This window comes from Lissotriton vulgaris, chromosome 4_1 (assembly GCF_964263255.1).
Source record: "Lissotriton vulgaris chromosome 4_1, aLisVul1.2, whole genome shotgun sequence".
NCBI lineage: Eukaryota > Metazoa > Chordata > Amphibia > Caudata > Salamandridae > Lissotriton > Lissotriton vulgaris.
The window spans coordinates 925,009,702-925,031,706 of record NC_141691.1 but is presented as its reverse complement, the minus strand read 5'-3'; the positions used below and the strand labels follow the sequence as shown (position 1 = coordinate 925,031,706).

General features: G+C 47.8%; 1 protein-coding gene across 1 annotated transcript in view; it reads left to right on the top strand.

Annotated features, from left to right (window-relative positions):
• Positions 1-22,005, top strand: part of LOC147722732 (aryl hydrocarbon receptor repressor-like) — an 831,322-nt gene that overhangs the window by 387,778 nt on the left and 421,539 nt on the right. The window contains exon 4 of the mRNA XM_086966883.1: positions 9,278-9,390. Within this exon, the coding sequence (XP_086823009.1) occupies positions 9,278-9,390 (113 nt within the window). The remainder of the gene's footprint in view (positions 1-9,277; positions 9,391-22,005) is intronic.

Genomic DNA, 22,005 nt, shown 5'->3' with positions numbered 1-22,005 from the left:
TTGCATGAAAGTAAGAAGTGACACCAAAAACCATGGGGTACTCATCTGTGATAATGCTTACACTGACAATTTGACATAGCAATCAAGCTTTTGTTAGTCATTAGTCAGGCCTACGTGCTAATTATCTTATATTATTGTGTGAGCGCACGTTTTTTCTCCTAAGCATATACTGGTAACTGCAACTGATGTAACTATGTAACATTGTTCTGAAACAATGTCCTTTCTCATGTAAAGCGCTCCGATACCTCCGGGTCTAGCCAGCGCTATATAAAACTTTTCAAATAAATAAATTAAATAAATCAAAGCTGATGCTTTGAGACAGTTCATTCTTTGCAGAACTTTACAGAATTTCAAAACGTACCTGGTTCCTTTCTGGGATGCTGGGTGATCAGAATGGATGCCCCATTTTTTGAGGTACAAGCCCAGATTATTTATTGACTCAACTCTTTCGAGCTTCCAGACAGACGGATGGACAGATAGGTAGACAGATAGGTAGGTAAGTAGGTAGATAGATAGATAGATCTATCTTTTTTGCTTCTAGCACTGCAGCTTTGATGAGTTTCTGACCGGGCGTGGTTGAAAAAAGTTGCATGGAAATATCCACATTCACATTCACCTCTTGATTTCACCTTTCCCATGAGCACGAATGGTTGTTTAAACTTTGATTTACTTTTAAGATATTGAAATGTGGTGTTACATTTAAACGTGGTTTACATAGCACCCCACGGGGGCATGTGCATAGTGCGTCGCTTACAAACAGTCTCTGTTTGAGTATTTGATTTTTCACACTGACGTGAGCCTGTCAGTTCAAGCGGCAGCACCGAGGAATAATCGTTTACTTTATATAGATTTGGTTTCATACACAGGTGTGCAGTGTCAATCTTGTTATAGTGTTATAAATAAAATTACCATAAATACCAACTGTGAAGAATGAGGTAAAAACATTCCTTTTTCGGCGCCACGGTGCAGGCACTTTTATTAGGCATAGGAAACCTTTCAAACACGGTTTTCAAAATCATTTAAATCACCAGAATTATTACTTAGAAATATCGCACAGCTCTTAGTAACATCACCACAGGTTCTCGTTTGCATCTTAAATAAATTCAAACGTGATTGTATCCAAAGTTAAAAACAACTAGCAACCTTAATTATTGTTCTCCAAACCATAGCAAACAATGAATTTTCTCCAAACTCCGTGCATATTAAACCGTCACCCGAATTCGTCGTTGAGAAGCCGAAAAATGCTGTTCATCAAGGATTGTCATAGTTGGTTAGGGTAATTCTGCCATTTTTAAATTCCCAGTCTAATCTCGACCTTTGGACTACAAGATGGCATTGTCTCCCTCATTTCTCACGGAAGTCTTGGTAGTCAATCCTAGTAAATTTCATTTACCCGTCTACAAAGTGACATCGTTTTTTGATTCACCGTGAGATTTGTAGCAGTCAATCTAATAACGCGCGCTCGTTCAAATAGTTTCAAACATAAACTGTTCTGCCCTCTAGTGGGGCGTCAGCTGCTCCTTGAAACCCCTTTCTTTATAAGGTCGGAAAGTTTGTTGCAAACTACTGGAACTCTTCACTGGGACCGACTGCTGAAAATATTGCGATGAGTCAAGAGAAGGCGTAACTTAGGTTGAAAAAGAAAAAAGAATAGTGTGTGGGAGTCTGAGATAGCTATGGAACGACAAATGATAAAGGGCAACAAACTACATGAAATAGTATCTTTTCTTTAAGGGGAGGGGGCGTATTCCTGATGGCTTGTTGCCACGGGGGCTTCTTTCAGAGTAAGATGGGCTACTGTGATCCTCCCAAGGCCCAATGACAGGATTCTAGCCAAGGCCTCCATCAGTGTAGGACTGGTTTAACCATTTTTAGCCACAACTGATTTTGGCTTTTGTTTGGCAGCCTTCTTCAAGAAGCAGTAGCAATGCCAATTGGTCTGACTTTAAAGGAGTGTTGCATACTGATGTGAAGCCTTACAACTAGATAGTATGGGAATGGATATGCATTTGTGTGGAAGCAAATAACTGTAGAATAATATTGGTGCACATTAAAAGGTAAGTTGACAGTTGCACTGTCAAGCCAGACCTAAAAAAAATCATGTAGGTTAATAAGTGACCTCCTTCCATCTGGTGCTGCCAGGGAAAACACCATAAAATATCAAGTTACATAAGACGCTCTAATAGTGCTACAATGTCATGTGTGTGCCCCTGAAATTCAAGCTCAGACAGCTGGATAAATAAACAAAATTGTCATTGCTGTGTAGAGGGCAAGCACTGTTTTGTGGAAGCATACAACTTCTGCCCATTCCGAACATGTACTCCTGGCTCCCAACATGTGGGTGGAGCCACAGCCCCTTTCCTGGTAATTCTCACATAATTGTGTGACGATAGCTGTGCTGTCAAGCCAGGCCATAAGAAGGGCATAGTAGGCAAATAAATCCAGGTGCACAAGGTGATAAAATTAGCCTGCATTGTGCCCCCCTCTGTGACTCCCTTGTGCAGAGTTTGCAGCTGTAAATGACATATAGATTGGAGGGTGGGGCTAGTGGGAGTTGGATAAAGAAACTCCACTCAGTTTCGCAGGCAGTACTATATGAGGCACAGGCAGACTATGCATCCCCCTTTACTGGATTCTGCCATGGACAGACTGCCAACGCTCTCTAATCTCACCTGGCATGATCTTGATGCCATGCTGAATGGCACAGCCCCAATGCCCAGTAGACAGGCACTTGGGTGGTGTTTGGAGGTTGATTCTTGAAGCTGTGACCTGACCAGAGCCAGAACTTTTCCCTGATTTAACCAAGAATCTGTCCCAAATCTGACGTTTCTGAAGGGTTCAGAATATTACAGAGTCCGAAGAAGCCAGCAAAATACCTTTCTTTCACACCTTGGATACACTGTGAGGTTTTGAGTTGAAAGAACTAACTTGGGTCTATAGCATGGGATAGACGTGCCTCCCATTTTCAAATATGTCCCCAATGTTGTCCTGTTGACTCCATCCTCGCAAGAAAGTAGGATTCACAAACCTCATTGTTGTCACGGTACATAAGCTCAATGTGTATTATTTGTTAGAGTGATGAAGAGAACTGTTTCTATGTACAAAATCTGACAACATTTTATTTATGATTATGGTATTGCTCTGTTCTTGCTCCATCCAGACTACCTGCCTTAGAACGTCCCCATTCGATATCATTGATGACGTGATGCCTCCCCGAGTTGCAACGTAGCAAGCGTAGAGCAATCCTTGCATGTCCCAGATCTCCCTGGTTCACTAAAGCACAATTAAATCCTGCCATTGCAGACTACCAACAACAAAATGCTAGCACTCTGTGTGCACATTGGAGAAGCAACCTATTGTGCACAGAACCAAATGCCACTGTCCCTTCTGGAGTACAGAACATGATCCCTGAATTTTAGCTACAAATTATCATTATTTAAAAATACCCACACCTACGCAAAGACATCTGCATATACGTGCAAGCATGTAGTAATGTTTGCATGCACTCATGCCCATGAGCAGGTGCATGTTTCTGGAGCATGTTGATGGGCAGGATCATTGCAGTCTGCCCTGCAATGCCTGTACAGTGCCCATGTAGGGAGAGAAGAGGCTAGTTGCATACCCATGTGTGCATGTCAACAGCCACTCAGCTGAGACTAGCAGCTTGGCCCTCGAAGTATCATCCGAAATGGATAGTTCCTGTTGTAGGTAATTCATGTCAGAACTGTCAGCACGCAATCCAAGCAGACTCCAAAGGAGAATCACAGATCCTCCAGGAGCAACAAAAGCTGGGACTACCAGCTTTATCTCGGGGTACTCCTAACTGAGACTATCTGCTCTTTTTTTAGGTCGTAGCCTACCAGACAGCACAGCGGTTCGGTTTTCTAAAGACTTCTTGGGCACATTCATAAAGTTGACATAGCAATGCATTCTGACCGTTGCTTGGCATGGGTTTTGTGGTTTGTAATTAAAATTTTCTGGCTTTATTTGCTTTAGGCTTTTGTGCTTGAGTTTGTCCCCCCCCCCCCCCGTTGCCCCAACCTTGTTAACTGTATTCTTCCACAAACTCACTTTCTGTAAACAGGCCTTTAAACCTTGTTCTTATCTTGTCACATTTGCTGTGCATTCAAAGACAGAGGTCAAATGTCAAGCTCTCTCTTCCAAGAGAGCTTGGTGTTTACCTTTCTTTCCTGGACTTCGAAGTGAGATAATTTACGGGACAATCCTGCTGAGTATCTATGTAAGAGGAGAGGGTGTAGGATGTTTTTTCCTAGCACACAACAAAAAAATGAACTGAGTTGATGTTTCAGAATATATCAGAATGAATACAAATGAAGCACATTTGTTTAGTAATTCTGAAGTGTGGTTGAAACAAATATTTAAATACCATCAAAACACATCAATACACTCGGTGATGACATTTGCACATATCACTTGTGTGCAGTAAAACCATATTTGGGTGCAAATGTAATGGTCATTTCATTTGAAAATGTGTTGCCTTCAACGGCAGTGTGCAACCACACCATGCATACTCCACACTATGCCACTCCAATCTATGCTACGCCACTCCTCTCCACTCTAAGACACTCTATGGCATGCCATGCATCTCAACCCCACACCACTCCAATCTTCACAACTCACTCCACGACACAACATGCCACTCCACTCTATGGCCCTCCACATCACTTACCCCACTCCAATTTACCCACTCCTGTCCAATCTATCCAACTCTATTCCAATGTCCCCCAATTTACCACACCCTACTACGCTGCAATCTACCCACATACTCTACTCCAATCTACCCCACTCCACACCACCCAATCTACTCCACTCTTCCACACCCCAGTTTACCCACCCATCCCAATCTCCCCCACTCCATTCTAGTCTACCCAATCCACTCCACAATGATCCAATCTACTTCATGCCACTACAATCTTCCTCACTCTACCCAACTCCACTCCAATCTACACCACTCCACTCCACTGAATCTAACCCAGTCAACTTCACTGCACACCAATCTACCATACTCCACTCAAATCTAACCCACTCTGCTCCAATCTACTTTAGTAGTCTACCCCACTCCACTCCAGTTCACTTCCAAGCTACCCCAATCCACTCCACTCCAATCTAACCGACTCCACCCCACTCTACCCCACTCAACTCAAATCTACCCCACTTCACTCTAATCTACCCTACCATAATCCACCCCACTCTGCTCTACCCCACTCCAATCTACTCCTCTCCACTCCTATCTACCCCACCCAAATTTACTGCAATCACTGTACTCCACTCTTCCCCAATCTACTCCATTCCACTCCTGTCTACCCCAAAATATCCCTCCCTACTCTACCCAATCTACCCCACTCCACTCCAATCTAACCCACTGCACTCAAATCTACCCCACCCCACCCCACCCCAGTCTACTCTACTTCATCCCAATCGACCAATTCAATTAACCCACTACCCCACTCAGGTCTATTCCACTCCTTTAAAATCTGCCCACATTTACCCCACTCTATCCCAACCTAACCCACTCCACCCCACTCTAATCTACCACACTCCCCCTTCTTCCCCACTCCACTCCACCCAAATCTACACACCTCCAAATTACCCCAATCAACCTCACTCCATTCCATTCTACCCAACTATAATCTACCCAATGTACCCCACTCCAGTCTGCTCCACTCCAGTCTACCCTACTCCACTTCAGTCTACCCTACTCCACTCCAATCTCCTCTAATCCAATCTACACCACTCCACCCCACTCCAATCTACCTGTCCACCCAACTACATTCCATTATACCACACTCTACCTCCACTCCACCCAACACCAATCTACCCCACTCTACCCCATCCCCACGAATTTTTAGCCATTCTGAACAGCAGCCTCGCTGGTGAACCTAATTGCTAACCCAATACCTCTCACATAGGCGAATCCTATTGGCTTTACCTATGCTTGTTCCAAGAAATGCCCGTAGGGTGACCAACCGCCCGTAAATTTCACGGACTGCCCGTTATTTGGCCCCCTTGTCTGTTGTCCATGAGCATTTCTTTCCCGGACGCCATTTGTCCGTAATTTTGGGGATGGCAGCCAGCTGTTGTTCCCCTGGGACAATCAGAGCCAGCTCGCACTTCTCTGAGGCTGCAGCAGCCCCGAGTGCGCTCAGTCTTTGACCAGGCCAATTGTCATTCTGATGTGGCTGATTATCACCTACAGAATGACAATGGGCCAGAGGGGTGGAGAAGCAGGGGAGATGGAGGGGGGGTCAGATCAGTGTTCCATGGCCCTTCCTAACTTTGATCTGTGGCTCGCAGATCAGCACAGGACAGAATAACAAACAAATAAAAGCAGGAATGATCACTGTGATGCAGCTTTGTGTGCGTGTGTGTGTGGGGGGCGGGGCGGGGGCAGAGGGTGCAGAAGTAGCCAAAAGCAGGGACAGAAAGAGAAATAATTATAATGTGTGGTATCTGGTTCTTGGTCAATCAAAAAGAACCACAAGACAAATGGAGTGAGAAAGCGAAGGAAGAATAGAAACAAATAATGTAAGAAAGCTGGAAAGATAGAGACATAGTTCGATTTAACAATGGAAGGAAGGACAAGAGGATGATCAAATGTAAAAAAAGAACACAAAATGAATGTTAATGTGGAATATGGAAATATGAAAAGAAAATGAAATATGAATTTAAAGAATAGAGAGAGTGAGACAAAATGAAAGGATGCACAGACAGAAAGATGGAAAGAAAAATAAATGGAGGATGTAAAGATGAAAGTAGAGAACAAAGGTGGATGGAAAGGACATGAGGAAAGAAAATGAAAAGATGGACAGAATAAAAGACACACGTCAATATAGGTAAATGCAGTTTTTTGCCAGCTTTCTTTCCTGCTGTAAAAAGCATACTTTCGCATTATTTTTGCAAATTTTCATCAGGGGAACAATTTTCACAGACTTCAAAAGGAAAGACAGGGATAGCTCACTTTGCTCCTTTATTTTGTGTCATATAAAGCGGGGGTATTTTAGTTTTCTGGCCTCTGCCTTCCAATGGGCCCTTGTGTAGTTACAGCATGTGGTGTGCCATCCTCTGCATAGTTCTAGGGCACAGCATGCTGCTTTTGTGGTGGAGCCATGCTGGAGGACCTAGCTACATTTTGAAATATCCGTCAGGAAGAAAGGCAAAGCCTTCCGAGTGCTTTGCGCGCCTGCAATTTTTGGGCTATAACAACAATGTCTATTTAACTCTGGTGATTAATATATCTCTTGGACAGATCTGAGGTTTCACTAATCCCTGTTTTGACTCATCATAAAGAAGCAAGAGACATAATACGCCTCTTGTAAAGCACAAAGTGTAACATTCGGAGCAAAGTATTTATTTGTATAATAATTGTAAAGACAACCCAAACAACTATGTTGTGTGTTATATTAACAGTTTGTATTTCAGGGTTCTCTGGAATTATGTGATTGTGTGGCTTCAACAGTTTCCGCATGATTATGGAGTTGCCACATGTACCACATAATCCATCATTAGCTGAATATAGCTGAAGATTCTAATTTAAAAAGTTTCTTCCTCAAATGATTAAAAAATAACTAAAAAGGCAGTGATGTGTTGCAAAGGCCCTATATAAAGTTTGACTGGTCACCTTCCTTTGCATATTACTATAGTTGGGTGTTATATGGGTACTAATGAGGCGCAACCTATGACCAGAAAATGTTAAAATGTGCAAAAATGAGAAATGAATATGGTAATACTATGACAAAATGTGCAGCATTCCGCAGCATAAATTCCCTTTTCTTGCCATATAATTTAGTCAACCCTGCAGCATAATTTGGCCCTCCCTGCCACATAATTCCAGTGGCCCTGTATATACCTACCAGTATGGCTGCCATGTGGCTCATGTACCTTGTAGCCCTCCTTGTCTTAAGTAACAATTTCCTATATATTGATTTACATACTTATATGAGTCATTGTCTCTGAACAATAAGTGTATGATCTAAAGTGCATAACACTCTACATTGGGCTGAGCATCACCATAAAATAAATGGCATATAAAAGAGGGTAGGTCTATATAGAGATGAGGGGCACCATGGGAGGTAGTTAGTGACGGAATCTGTGCAGAAGGAGGTCTTTGGTGAAGGGGTGTAAAGAAGGCTGAAGGTGTCTGCCTCCCCTGCAGTGTGGGTGGGACAACACTTCAAAGGAACTCCAAACTGTTAACAAAATATCATATGAAATACCACAAAAAGACATGCACAATTGCTCAAAGCTGTGCACATATCAAAACGATGAGGTGCACGATTGTCTCAACTTAATATAAACTTATTTTGACGTGTACTTATGTTAAATTGTCTATTTACTTACTTATAAACTATTGCACGACCTCCTCTGATGTGTCTGAAAACTTACCTTTTGTCTGAAATTTCGGTCCTGAATTTTGACCTCCTGTCCTGAATTTTTGTCCTGAATTTTGACCCTTTGTCCTGAATTTTTAAACTCACTGTCCTGAATTTGCAACTATGCCAGTTGGTCACCCTAAATGCCAGTGTTGAGTGGCATCTCTGCATGCAGTGGATTTGAGAGAATTCAAGCTGTTTAATGTCATCTGAGACTATTGCACTTTACTGAGGGAAAGCAGGCAGCCGTGGGCAGCGCTTTCTCTTGGCATGGCCAACTGAGGCTAGGGTCATGGTTATTATAAGTTTATATGGCTGTCTTTCACTACCGAACCAGGTGTTGTTGGGAACTTGTAGTTGTTTGCATTAGTCCCCCTCCCCCCTAGCAACATTTATGTGCCACTGGCAGGGGCAACTCACTGTGATGGTTCCTGTGATCTAGGAGCATGCCATTGCAGTCATAAATATGATAGGGTGGTATGGTGGAAACGTGAAATCATGCACAGGTGTATGTGGGTACATGGGAGTGAAGATGCAAAACGGAATAGCCTTATGTATGTTCTATCGCCTCACTCGAAGCGTGGTGGATGACGTTGTTTGAAGACTCGTCATAAAAGGGGCGAAGTGCACCAGGGCACACATGCTCACATTTCCCATCGCCAGTATGCGCTGCGTGTGAACTCGTCACCTCCAGTTCAGTGAGGTTACCAAAATATCGAGCTCTTTCAGTCCCCTGATCCCGTTCAGTCTTTTAAATACTCGAGCCCCGGCGTGCGGGGCATAAATGTTTAATGGCGTCCTCTCTATGACCCGCTCGTTGTCACACTCGAGTAAGCGATTAGCATGCCCGCCTCTAACACGTGTTTTTTGCACACCTTGTCTCACAGCCCTGCACGAGAAGCGCGCCAGGAAGCAGCTCTGCCAGCCCGCCGGTCACGCGATCCCAGACCCCGCCTTGTCCGCTGGGGACGCCATGCCAGAAGGAGACCTGCTGCAAGAAGTGAGTGGTAAAAGTCCGTCATCTCTTTCCTTGTAGTGCACGCAACCCGCGGCGCCTGAGACCGATTCTGTGCCTGTATTAAAGCACTGTTGGAACATCCCCATTTCTGACCTTGCAGTGTGTGTGTCTGTGACAAAATGGTCATTAATAACATGAAGACTCAGAAGGGCCGTAGCTACCGTTAGGGAAGCAGGTGCAGCAGTGCTTAATTTGTAAACAAACAAAAAAAAAAAGTGCCAGGGCTCTCGTCAACAGGCCACTGCTGCTTGTACCACCCATTGCCCCAGCCATGCTGTCAATGATAGTAACAGCTAACTACTAAGCTTCACGCTCCTACAAGTGTGACAATTTGGACTATTTCGGCCCCCAAAGCTATAAGAATGGCTTGTACAGCAGGTAATAGTATTTTTTTAAAATATATATTGAATTGATAATTAACTGTTGCTGTGGTCACCTGAATTAGCCAGACAGCGCCACCTTCTGGCAGACTGTCACAAGCCCCGATGCTGACAAATTAAGTTCCTTTGCTGAGCACTGGAAACCACAGGCTCAAATTAAGCACTGATGCAGTGGCACCGGGGCTGAAAACTCTGAGAGGCCTATTGAACTCTAATAATAGAATAGCAATGGTTTAGACAGCTCCTCTAGTCATTACTTAATTCAAGCCGGTTGTAATGGGTATGAGCCACTGGCACGCATTTTTCGGTACCGGCCATTATTTTTCCACACCAGACATTTCCTGAGGCCAAGAAAGGGAAAAACCCAAACGTGGAAGAAGGTGGAAGAGAAATACAGAAAATCCGTCTTAGAAATGGAAACACAGAACCTGCAAGAGTGAGATAAAGAAGTTACGAGTGTCTGGAAGTGGAGTAGAGTGGCATGAGGTGGATTCCAGACTGAGCAGCATTGGTATTCAGCGCGTGGCATTCAATAGCACCAGCCATGAAATTGTGAGGAGATCTTTGGGTACTGCCAGTCATTCTTTTACAAATTAAGCACCGACTCCAATCCTTCAAATAGGCAGGTATTCTTAGGTACTGAATACCTGCACTACTTTAATTTGAAAGTAAGAAGTACCTGCGCTTCTCGGCACTGAGGCCATACTTTTAATGGGTGAGTGAGTGCCAGAACTTCTCATTAGCAAACAGGCACTCTTGGATAGTTAGTACATGCCCAGCTATATTATAGCCTTATAGCCCGCCGTAGTGGGCGATACCAGCTATTAAAAGGCCGCTCCAGCGTTAACAAGGCTTTAACAAGGGAGCCTTTGTTTTATGTGTTAGAACATTCTGCCCTCTCGTGGCAGAATGTTCTAATATCCTTATAGCCCTTCGTAGTAGGGCTATACTGGCTATTAAAGTCCCGTTCCCTTGTTAAAGTCCCTTGCCTTTGGCTCAGACCTTTAACGTGGGAGTGAGACTTTAATAGCCGGTATAGCCCAGCTATGAAGGGCTTTAAGGCTATTAGAACAATCTGCTACTAGAGGGCAGAATGTTCTAACAAATAAAACAAAGGCGTCTCGGAGCCCAAGGGGGTTTAAATCCACTCGAGCTCCGAGAGGCCTTTGTTCACAGCAATAGCAGTGAACAAAAGAAACATAATTAAATATTGCAGTGTGGGCATTTACCGGCCCATAGAAGCATGGAGCACTTCATTGTATTCCATGGAGTTCTCCACATTCCAATGGTCTAATAAAGCCTTATAGCCCGCCGTAGCGTGCTATACCGACTATTAAAGGCTTCTCCCACATTAAAGGTCCAAGCCAAATGCGAGGGACTTTAACAAGTGAACAGGACTTTAATATATAGCAGTACAACCAAGGGCTATAAGCCTCTCTTTTCTCTTCACGCCACCAGGGGGAGCGAAAAGACAATCTGACAGTCTGCAAGGGGCATGGGGAAGCCTGAAGGATTGACGAGAAGAAGAAGAAGCAAGCATGAGAACATGGACAAACAGGCACAAGCCAATCGAGACAATGCTTGCCCCCCCCTCCCGCCCGGGGTGCTTTTCCCTGTCTTTTCCCATCCCCCATGTGTTTTCACTCTGCGCCATGAATATATGCCTTTTTTTCAATAAAAAAAATTACTGAAATAAAAAAAAAATGATATTTGAACATTCTGCCACTAGAGGGCAGAATTTTGAAACAAATAAAACAAAGGCCTCTCGAAGCTCGAGGGGATTTAAACCCCCTTGAGCTCCGAGAGGCCTTTGTAAAACATTGGAATGTTGCTCTGTGAGCCTTTACCGGCCTGTAGAAGCAGGGAGCACTTCATTGTCTTCAATGGAGCTCCCAACATTCCAATGTTCTAATTAGGTTTAATGCACTGGCCGCTCTAAAACATATCAGAAGTTATTTCTTCCTGTATTTACTATTTTAAATGTTTTAAAGGGGAAACATTTCCAGTTTTTATTGATGTGCTCTATATTTTAACATAACATTTTGGGCATGCCTGTAAAATACTGGCTAGATGGCATCAGTAAACTGAGCTAAAAGGGGGCCGGTGGATGGTACAGAAACACACAGCAAACTAAAGTTCATAAGAATGGCACAGTGCGAATCTAGATTGCTGTTCCAATTTTGTGCAACCATTATATATACGTTTAAAAAAAGTGCTATATGTTCCCTTTCAATTACTTCAAAGTGCTAGGAGATATAATAGATCTACAGTGTGATGAACAAGGGAGTGTTGTTTAGAGTCGTATCAGAGGGGTGAGTGCCATGTCTGATATTCTTTAAGCAGGAGAGCGATATGAGTGTGGTATGTAGCCAGTGGCGCATTTTGGAGCATACTGTCACATATATTACGAAAGCATGGTGTGGAAACCCAGGGTCATTTACAGACAGCTAATTTTCCATTAAAATGGCCAAATAATTTGCATGACATGCAGTTTGACTAATAGAACTATATAGCGCCCGAATAAAGTGTGGAAATAGGGCTTTCGCAAATATTTATTATTTGCACATCACAAAGTAAAGTGTCTTGATTTGTTTTGATCCTATTACAATCTTTGTTTTCAATAATCAATCAATCAATCAGGGGAATTGTAAGCGTGCTACTCGCCCGTGAGGGTCTCAAGGCGCTGAGGGGGGTGTTTCTCATATTTGTTTAGCCGAAGAGCCAGGTCTTGAGAGTCTTCCTGAAGGTGTTCAGGGAGGGGGCGCCTCTGATGTCTCGCCGGTAGCTTATTCCAGGTCTTGGCTGCAATGTGAGAGAAGTATCTTCCACCTGCTCTGGCTCTGTGGATGCGCGGAGTTTCAGCCAGTGCTAGGTTGGAAGATCGGAGGTTTCTTTTGGGTACGTGGAAGTTGATTCTGACGTTGAGGTATTTGGGTCCTTTGTTGTGTAGGCATTTGTAGGCCTGAGTGAGGATTTTGAAGTTGACTCTTTTCTCCACAGGGAGCCAGTGGAGTCTTCGAAGGTGTTGTCTGATGTATTCGTTCCACGGGATGCTGAGGACGAGTCTGGCAGCGGTGTTCTGTATTGTCTGGAGTTTGCGGAGTAGGGACTTGTTGATGCTGGCGTAGAGTGCGTTTCCATAGTCCAGTCTGCTGGTGATGAGTGCGTGGGTGACTGTCTTCCTTGACTCAGAGGGGATCCATTTAAAGGTCTTGTGAAGGATGCAGATTGTATTGAAGCAGCTGGAGGTGACGGCATTGACCTGTCGGTTCGCGGTGAGTGATGAGTCGAGTACGATGCCGAGGTTTTTGGCGTGGTCTGAGGGGGTAGGTGGGCTTCCGAGGGCGGAAAGCCACCAGGTGTTGTCCCATGCTGAAGGGTTGGTTCCAAGGATGAGGACTTCTGTCTTCTCAGCGTTGTGCTTCAGGCAGCTGTTGAACAGCAAAACACACAAGATGATAAACGGAATGTTGCACAATGGCAAAACATTCACTCCCAGTCACAAATCTGGGTTTAATCCATCGTTATTTTAATCACCAAGCCACCCCAGTTCATACATGGCCTTATGAAAATCAGTCGTGACGCTGTGCCTCTTGGGAATAGTCCAGCCCGAACTGCCAAGCCAAGTCTTCCATTGACCGGAATCAAGAATCCTAGGACTGGTTTCTGGCTATCAGCCGTCTTCAGCCAGGATAGCTTGACTCCAGTGGCGTAGTGAGCACGGGACCCACGTCTGGGCATACCCTTCTCACATAGGGTGAACAGTAGGTGGTCATCCAGACTGCGACGTCTTGCATTCCTTACTGGAAGTTGAGTTTGGCGGTGGTGGGGTCTCTGGTGAGGGAGAGGATGAGCCGGGTGTCATCGGCGTAGGATACGATGTTGAGGCCGTGTTGTCGTACGAAGGCTGCGAGGGGGGCCATGTAGATGTTGAAGAGGGTTGGGCTCAGTGATGATCCCTGTGGGACACCGCAGGTGATTTTCTTGGGATTGGAGAGGAAGGGGGTAGTATGATTCTGAGGCTTCTTCCGGTGTGGAACAATCAGACCCATCCAGGGCTGTTCCCTGTATGCCAGCGTCGTGCAAGTCTGGCGACTAGTGTGCGGTGAGAGACAGTGTCGAAGGCCCCTGACAGGTCAAGTGGGATGAGGGCTGCGGAGTGGCTTTGGTACAGGAGAGTGTGGATGTCTTCTATGGCGGCAAGTAGGGCGGTCTTGGTGCTATGGTTGCTTCGGAATCCGGATTGGGACGGGTCAAGGATGGCGTTCTCTTCGATGAATCGTGTCAGTTCCCCTGTTGACTGTTTTCTCTGCAACTTTGGCTGCAAAGGGGAGGAGCGAGATGGGCCAGTAGTTCTTGAGGTCGGTGGGGTCAGCTGTAGGCTTCTTGAGCAGGGGCCTGACTTCTGCGCTCTTCCAGTTGTCTGGGAAGGTGCCTGTTTTGAAGGTGGTGTTGATGGTGCATTGCAGTTCGGATGCGATGGCTGCCGCAGCTCTGTGGTAGATGTGAGGAGGGCAGGGGTCGGTGGGGTCCCTGAGTGGATGCCTTTCATGGTTGAGGCGGTGTCTTCGGTCGTGATCGGTGTCCAGCTGGAGATGGTGAGCTGTTGGTGTCTTTGGGGTGCGGGGGGCTGGCAGTGTTGTCTGTTGGATGGTCGACAAAGTTGTTGTAGAGGGTTTTGATCTTGAGGTGGAAGTAGATTCCAAGCTTGTCGCAGAGGTCTTGGGATGGGGTGATGTCCGTGGCCTTGCTGCGTGGGTTGGTGAATTCCTGAATGACACTGAAGAGTTCCTTAGAGTTGGTGGAGTTGGCAAGGACTTTGTTGTGGATAAAGTTCCATGTGGTGGTTCTGATTTGGTTGTGGTAGTCCATCATGGAGCCCTTGTAGGTGGAGTAGTTTTTGGTTGTCTTGGTGTTTCTCCAGTTCTTCTCCCAGCGTCTGCAGGTGTGCCTGGCTTCTTGGAGATCGGTGGTGAACCAGGCAGCTTTCCGGGGGCGCTGTTTACCAGGGATGTGTAGTGGGGCGAGCTCGTCTGCGCAGTTGGAGATCCAAGTGTGGATTCCCCTGGCTGCGATGTTTGCGTTGGGTGCCCAGGTATGGTTGTCTCGGGTGAGGGTGGATTTAAGTTGCTCATCGATAACCTTGCTCCAGTTCCTTCATGGTGGGCATGGGGCTGGTTTGGGTGACTTGGGTTTGCCGACAGCGAAGTCTACGCGGTGGTGGTCGGTCCATGGCGGTTGTGTTGTGTGGCTGAAGTGAACGCTGTTTCTTGCAACGAAGATGGGGTCGAGGGTGTGTCCTGCTCTGTGTGTCGGTGTGGTGATGAGTTATTTAAGACAATGTTAGCAAGGTTGTCACGGAGGATGGTGGAGTTGGGGTCGCTGAAGTTGTTTAGGTGGAAGTTCAGGTCTCCAATGATTATGTAGTTCATTGATGCGAAGGCGTGGGGTGCGATGAAGTCGGTAATGTTGGTGGCGAAGGGTGTCCAGGTGCCGGGGGTCTGTAGACGAGAGTTCCTCGGAGTGTGGCGTTGGGTCTGGTCTGGATCTGGAAGTGCAGGTGTTAGGCAGAGGGGAAGGTTTCGCTGGAGGTGGTGAGGCGGTGGGTGCTCTTGTGGGCGATGGCGAGGCCCCCTCCCGGGTCATTGGGGCGGTCCTTCCTCTGAATCTTGTATCCGTCCGGGTTGGCGGTGTACGGAGTGCACGTTGAGGAGGGTGCATCTTAGGGTGTCGCCTGTGCTGGCGTTGGTGGTGTTGGAGGCCGGGTTGGTGGTGAAGGTCTGGCTGCAGTGGAGGCAGGAGAACTGGCAGTGGGTCGTGTTCGGCGAGGCCTGTTGGCAATCTCTGAGTCTTCCGGGGTTGAGTGCGAGGAGGGCGGCAGAGTCGTAGCGATTGAAGGCCGTAGATCCAGGGTTCGTGGCGCTGGTCGTGGTCGGGTCACGGACGGGCGCAGAGGGGCTTGCCTTAGGCGCACCAGCGGCGCAACCGCACAGTGGCCACCATTAAGTACGGGAGGGATGTGTATCTGGGAGGTGGGGGCCGGGTCAAGGGGGGGATAGGTGTCGGCGGGATCGGGGGGAGAAAACCAACAACAATCAACAACAAAAAGGGCACAGAACGAATTTTACAAAACTGGCACAAAAAACGAATCAAGAGAGTGGGCACAATGCAAGGATGGACAAGGTTGACAATACGAGCACAACAATAATGGGGGCAGGTGCAGCAACGGGCACCAGCAAGGAGCACGAGGCATTGCCCGGAGTGGGCTCGGACCCTTACCTGGGTGGGATCACAGGCAGAGCACAGCACAGCGGAGCTTCTGTGGAGAGAGCAGGCCTTAGACCGAGGGTCAGAGATCTTGCCTCTTCAGAATTACAAAAAATGTGCTTTCCAAACTGCTGATATATTTTGTAATATTTGTAAAGTTAATTTACAGGTATTGAAATCATGTTGTTGCCCAAAAACGACAGACATTCCTTTCACACTCCCTGTACCCCAGGAAAATTGTTTAATCCAATCTCCATGTTAAAAGAATAAGCAGAAATTTGTCCAAAGACATATCCTGAATGTTTCCCCAATGTCTTTGAGCTCACAGCAAACATCCGTCTAATCCAGTGTTTCTTTTTTGATGTAAAATGCTTGCATATGTTGCCCTAGTGTAGGTGTCCACTTGTGCTGACTCTTTATTGGCAGATTGTTCTCTGTGTCACACTCACTTTGTATAATATGATAGACCAGTCGGTGGCATGGCTTAGCCGAGGACCATGGCAGACGCTTTAGCCGAGAGCTCCGCACCAGCCTGTTAATTATCCTTACATATTATATAGCCGGGGCAGATTTGTAAGCTTTTAACGGCCTCCTGGGGGCCCAACTCCCTAGAGGACCACCCGGATGGAGATCAAAGAATATTGGAGCTGCTGGCCGACAGCAGCGACCCGCTGAGAGCAGCAGAGCCTGGTGTCATGGCGGCCGCGGGAGCAATTGAAAGGCCTGGGCGCCCCTCCACGTATAGAGCTGTTGCACTTGGGGGCTGCAGTGCACCCGGCGAGGAGTGAGGCACGGAGCAAACCCTCGTTAGCAAGGCAGGAGGTCTGGCTGCCGAAGCCGACCCGAGCGCAGCTAGACCGCAGGGAGCTGGCCCCGTCGGCGGCGGCAACAATCGAGAGGGCGGTACAGCGGGTGAGCTGAGAGATGGAGCAGCGGAACTGGGCCAATGACTTTAGCTTGCCTTTCGGGCCTTTGGTGCGATCCCGTCGCACGGACAGTAGGGGCCTCACCAGTGGTCCTGACTGGAAGTAATACTTGGCAGGTTAAAATGCATCAGTGGGTCCTGTGATTTCACTGCTAGCGGAGCCCTGAAGACATGATCCTACAGGCGGCGTTAAGCACTGCGGCGGCCTCCTGGCCCTAAATCGAAGCCGCGACTGACTTGAGCAGCAAGAGGGCTTTAGAGTTGGCTGCGATTGACCCAGGGCTGTGAGGATGTGGCAGCCGGGGAGATTGACGCAGTGAGCGACGTGGGCCTGCTGGACAGCCTGCTGCACAGGTCTTCACCCTGAACAGATCAGCGCCAGAGAAAAGGCGCAGACGGCGGTCCCGGGGTGAGCTTGTTTGCTACTGGCGCGCAGGGCCCCAGTGTCCCCACCAGCTGAGAACGAGAAGAGCTGGTCTGCAGTACTGGATGGCTGCTGCCCTTACATTTTGTGGGCATATACCAGATTATGTGAAGGTGACCCTAATGGGCTGAGCAGCAGGCACAAACTAGATGTATGCCTGAACCCTTTTGAGATGCGGAGGGCGGTCCTCACCCAGACAGGCTGAACACCTGCGAAGAACTGTGTCACAAAGCAGGACCTCGGTGCTGGAGCGCTCCCTGTGGGCCCTGTCTGCCTGCTGTGACCAGTGAGGTGACTGTAGGTCCCAAGGCAGAAAATGTGTAGCGTTGGACTGCAACCAAGCGTCTAGCCCAAGGGCGTGGCAGGAGTAGGACCGGAGGGGGACAAGGAGTGTGGTGAAAGGCAGTTGGTAACAGTGACATTGGGTCACCCGGCAAGATTGTAGAGGCGGGAAGCGCTGGCCTGGCCTGGGTGTTGCGGAGGACAGCCTTTGCTATCCCCGGTCTCCACAACTGTTGGAGGTGGGTGGCCCTGAACCTGCCTAGGGATCTATTGCCGTCATGGGCAAGCCTAGAGGTTGCCAGACTGGTGCCCCTCCGGAGCTGGAGGACGGTGCTCAGGAGCAGTTACAATCTGGCCCAGATGACCCAGTCCAGCAGCAACTAAATACAATTTTAGAGGCCATAGCGGATACGAAAGCGACTCTCCACCAGGATGTCAGTACTGTAGCTGTGGGACTTGGCCTGCTGCAGGAAGAACATAACAAGTTAGCGTAGAGGGTCAAAGAGACTGAGTCCAATGTGGCAGACCTGGCACTGGCCCAAAAGACGATGGAGCAGCAGAGGGGGGCTCTCACGGACAAATTGTGAGCCAGTTGAAGCGCAGAGCAGAGGATGCCGAAGGGCGCAACAGGAGGAACAACATCCGTATCTTAGGCCTTCCAGAAGGGTCGGAGGCTAGCGACATGGTGTCCTTCCTGGAAAACTGGCTTAGGACTGTAGTAGCAACACAGGGCCTCTCCTCCTTCTACACGCCAGACAGAGTGCATAGAGTGCCGGCCAGGCCTTTGGCCCCTGGGAGACCCCTGTGCCCGGTGGTGGCCCATCTGCTCCACTTACATGACAGAGATTTTCTCCTGCAAAAGGCACGAGCAGATGGCCCCTTTGCTGTGGATAATAGTAAGGTCTTTCTCTTTCCGGACTACATGCTGGAGGTACAGAGTAAACGGGCATCCTACTTAGAAGTCAAGAGGACGTTGAGAAATGAGGGGCTGCAATACTCTCCGATGTTTCCGGCTCTGTATCCTACTGGAGGGGTCCACTCATTATTTTGATAGCCCTAGAGATGCGTGGTATTGGTTGGAGACGTACAATGGAGAGAATCCTGGTGCTGGGAGCTCTGGTGGTGCAGGGCCGAGGCCTATGGAACTTGGAAAGCGCCTGAGACTGCGCCCTTGTAGAGGGTCCTCCAAGAAACCGTCCCTTTCATAAACCGAACGAGAGAGGGCCGAGGCATGCAGGCAGTGGCAGAACTAATGCGGAGTCAGAGCTCGGCTTCGGAGGCAGGGGCTAGTTCTACCAGAGAGACAGATGGCATTGAAGCAGACACTTCCCAAAGTGGCAGCGTGAAGTTGTCTGTGGTGACGCCTAACACTGCTAATGATATACTTTGATTTGACTGGTAAGCTAGGGCGGCTGTGCTACTTAGAGGGCCACCTTCTGAAAGTGGCTCCTTTTTGATCCCCGAGCTGCCTCTTTCTATGGGGTACAAAAGGGGGTGGTGATGGACGGAGCATCTGAACCAATCAAACACTCACACCGAGTCAACAGATCTGGGTTTAATCCATCACCGTTCTTTAGCCCACTCTGCTACCCCAGTTCAGACATGGCCATATGCAAATCAGTCTAACCCTGTGCCTCATGGGAACAGTCCAGCCCGAACTGCCAAGCCATGCCTTTCCTGGACCGGAAACAAGCTTCCGAAGGACCGGTTTCTGGCATTTCAGCAGTCTTCAGCCCGGCTTGCTTGAATCCAGTGGCAAAGTGAGCAAGGGACTCACGTCTGAGCATACCCTGCCAACTTATGGCAAACAAAGTGGTACAAAAGGGGGGTGGTGATGGACGGAGCATCTGAACCAATCAAACACTCACACCCAGTCAACAGATCTGGGTTTAATCCATCACAGTTCTTTAGCCGACTCTGCCACCCCAGTTCAGACATGGGCATATGCAAATCAGTCTGACCCTGTGCCTCATTGGAACTGTCCAGCCCGAACTGCGAAGCCATGCCTTCCCTGGACCGGAAACAAGCTTCCAAAGGACCGGTTTCTGGCATTTCAGCAGTCTTCAGCCCGGCTTGCTTGAATCCAGTGGCAAAGTGAGCAAGGGACTCACGTCTGAGCATACCCTACCAACTTATGGCGAACAAAGTGGTACAAAAGGGGGGTGGTGATGGACGGAGCATCTGAACCAATCAAACACTCACACCCAGTCAACAGATCTGGGTTTAATCCATCACAGTTCTTTAGCCCACTCTGCCCCCCAGTTCAGACATGGGCATATGCAAATCAGTCTGACCCTGTGCCTCATGGGAACAGTCCAGCCCGAACTGCCAAGCCATGCCTTCCCTAGACCGGAAACAAGCTTCCGAGGACCGGTTTCTGGCATTTCAGCCGTCTTCAGCCCGGCTTGCTTGAATCCAGTGGCAAAGTGAGCAAGGAACTCATGTCTGAGCATACCCTGCCAACTTATGGCGAACAAAGTGGTACAAAAGGGGGTGGTGATGAACGGAGCATCTGAACCAATCAAACACTCACACCCAGTCAACAGATCTGGGTTTAATCCATCACCGTTCTTTAGCCCACTCTGCCACCCCAGTTCAGACATGGCCACCCTGTGCCTCATGGGAACAGTCCAGCCCGAACTGCCAAGCCATGCCTTCCCTGGACCGGAAACAAGCTTTTGAGGACCGGTTTCTGGCATTTCAGCCGTCTTTAGCCCGGCTTGCTTAAATCCAGTGGCAAAGTGAGCAAGGGACTCACGTCTGAGCATACCCTGCCAACTTATGGCGAACCTATGGTGAACTGGGGTGGTGTGGAGTGCAAAAAAGTGATGGATTAAGGCCCGGATCTCTGTACTGGGGTGAATGTATGACATTGTTCTGCATTCTGTCCATCAATTGTTGTTTTTGCATTTGTCACCCCGAGTGAGATGGGTATGCTCAGACGTGAGTCCCATGCTCTCCACACCACTGGAGTCAAGCTATCCTGGCTGAAGACGGCTGATAGCCAGAAACCGGTCCTAGGATGCTTGATTCCTGTCCAGGAAAGACATGGCTTGGCAGTTCGGGCTGGGCTGTTCCCATAAGGCACAGGGTCAAGGCTGATTTGCATATGGCCATGTCTGAACTGGTGTGGTGTGGAGTGCAAAATAACGATGGATTTAGGCCCAGATCTCTGTACTGGGGTGAATGTATGACATTGTTCTGCATTCTGTCCATCAATTGTTGTTTTTGGATTTGCCACCCCGAGTGGGATGGGTATGCTCAGATGTGAGTCCCATTCTCTCCACACCACTGGAGTCAAGCTATCCTGGCTGAAGATGGCTGATAGCCAGAAACTGGTCCTAGGATGCTTTATTCCGGTTCAGGAAAGACATGGCTTGGCAGTTCGGGCTGGACTGTTCCCATGAGGCACAGGATCAAGGCTGATTTGCAAATGGCCATGTCTGAACTGGGGTGGTGTGGAGTGTAAAAAAACGATGGATTTAGGCCCAGATCTCAGTACTGGGGTGAATGTATGACATTGTTCTGCATTCTGTCCATCAATTGTTGTTTTTGCATTTGTCACCCCGAGTGGGATGGGTATGCTCAGACGTGAGTCCCATGCTCTCGACACCACTGGAGTCAAGCTATCCTGGCTGAAGACGGCTGATAGCCAGAAACCGGTCCTAGGATTCTTGATTCCGGTCCAGGAAAGACATGGCTTTACAGTTCGGGCTGGACTGTTCCCATGATGCACAGGGTCAAGGCTGATTTGCATATGGCCATGTCTGAACTTGGGTGGTGTGGAGTGCAAAAAAAAGATGGATTTAGGCCCAGATCTCTGTACTGGGGTGAATGTATGACATTGTTCTGTATTCTGTTCATCAATTGTTGTTTTTTCTTTCTATGGGGGGCTGGTGCAATCTCCTTGGTAAGAGTGTTCCCCTTCTCTTTCTTTTTCCTTTTCCTGCCTAGCCAACCCCCCGTTGAGCGCCAAACTGGGTTAAGGTCTCAGTACACACTGTTTCACAGGATGTTTGGGCGGCTGACCGTTGTTGGACTCTCCTGAGGTCGGGGAGTTGAACATCATATGGGTCTTTTGGTTGTTGTTTTTATGGTCTGGTATATTTTCAGAGAGGTGGGACGTTATGTGCAAAGTGAGGGTGTGGGGGTGGGCCTGCTTTCAGGAATGTTACATGGTATGGTTCGACAGGAATGGCAGGGGTTCAGAATGTTATACGGTTCCTAATATGGAACGTTAGAGGGATGGAGTCCATGGCAAAAGGTCCAACATTTATTCATACTTGCGGCGCAGGGACATCCATATAGCGTTCTTGCAG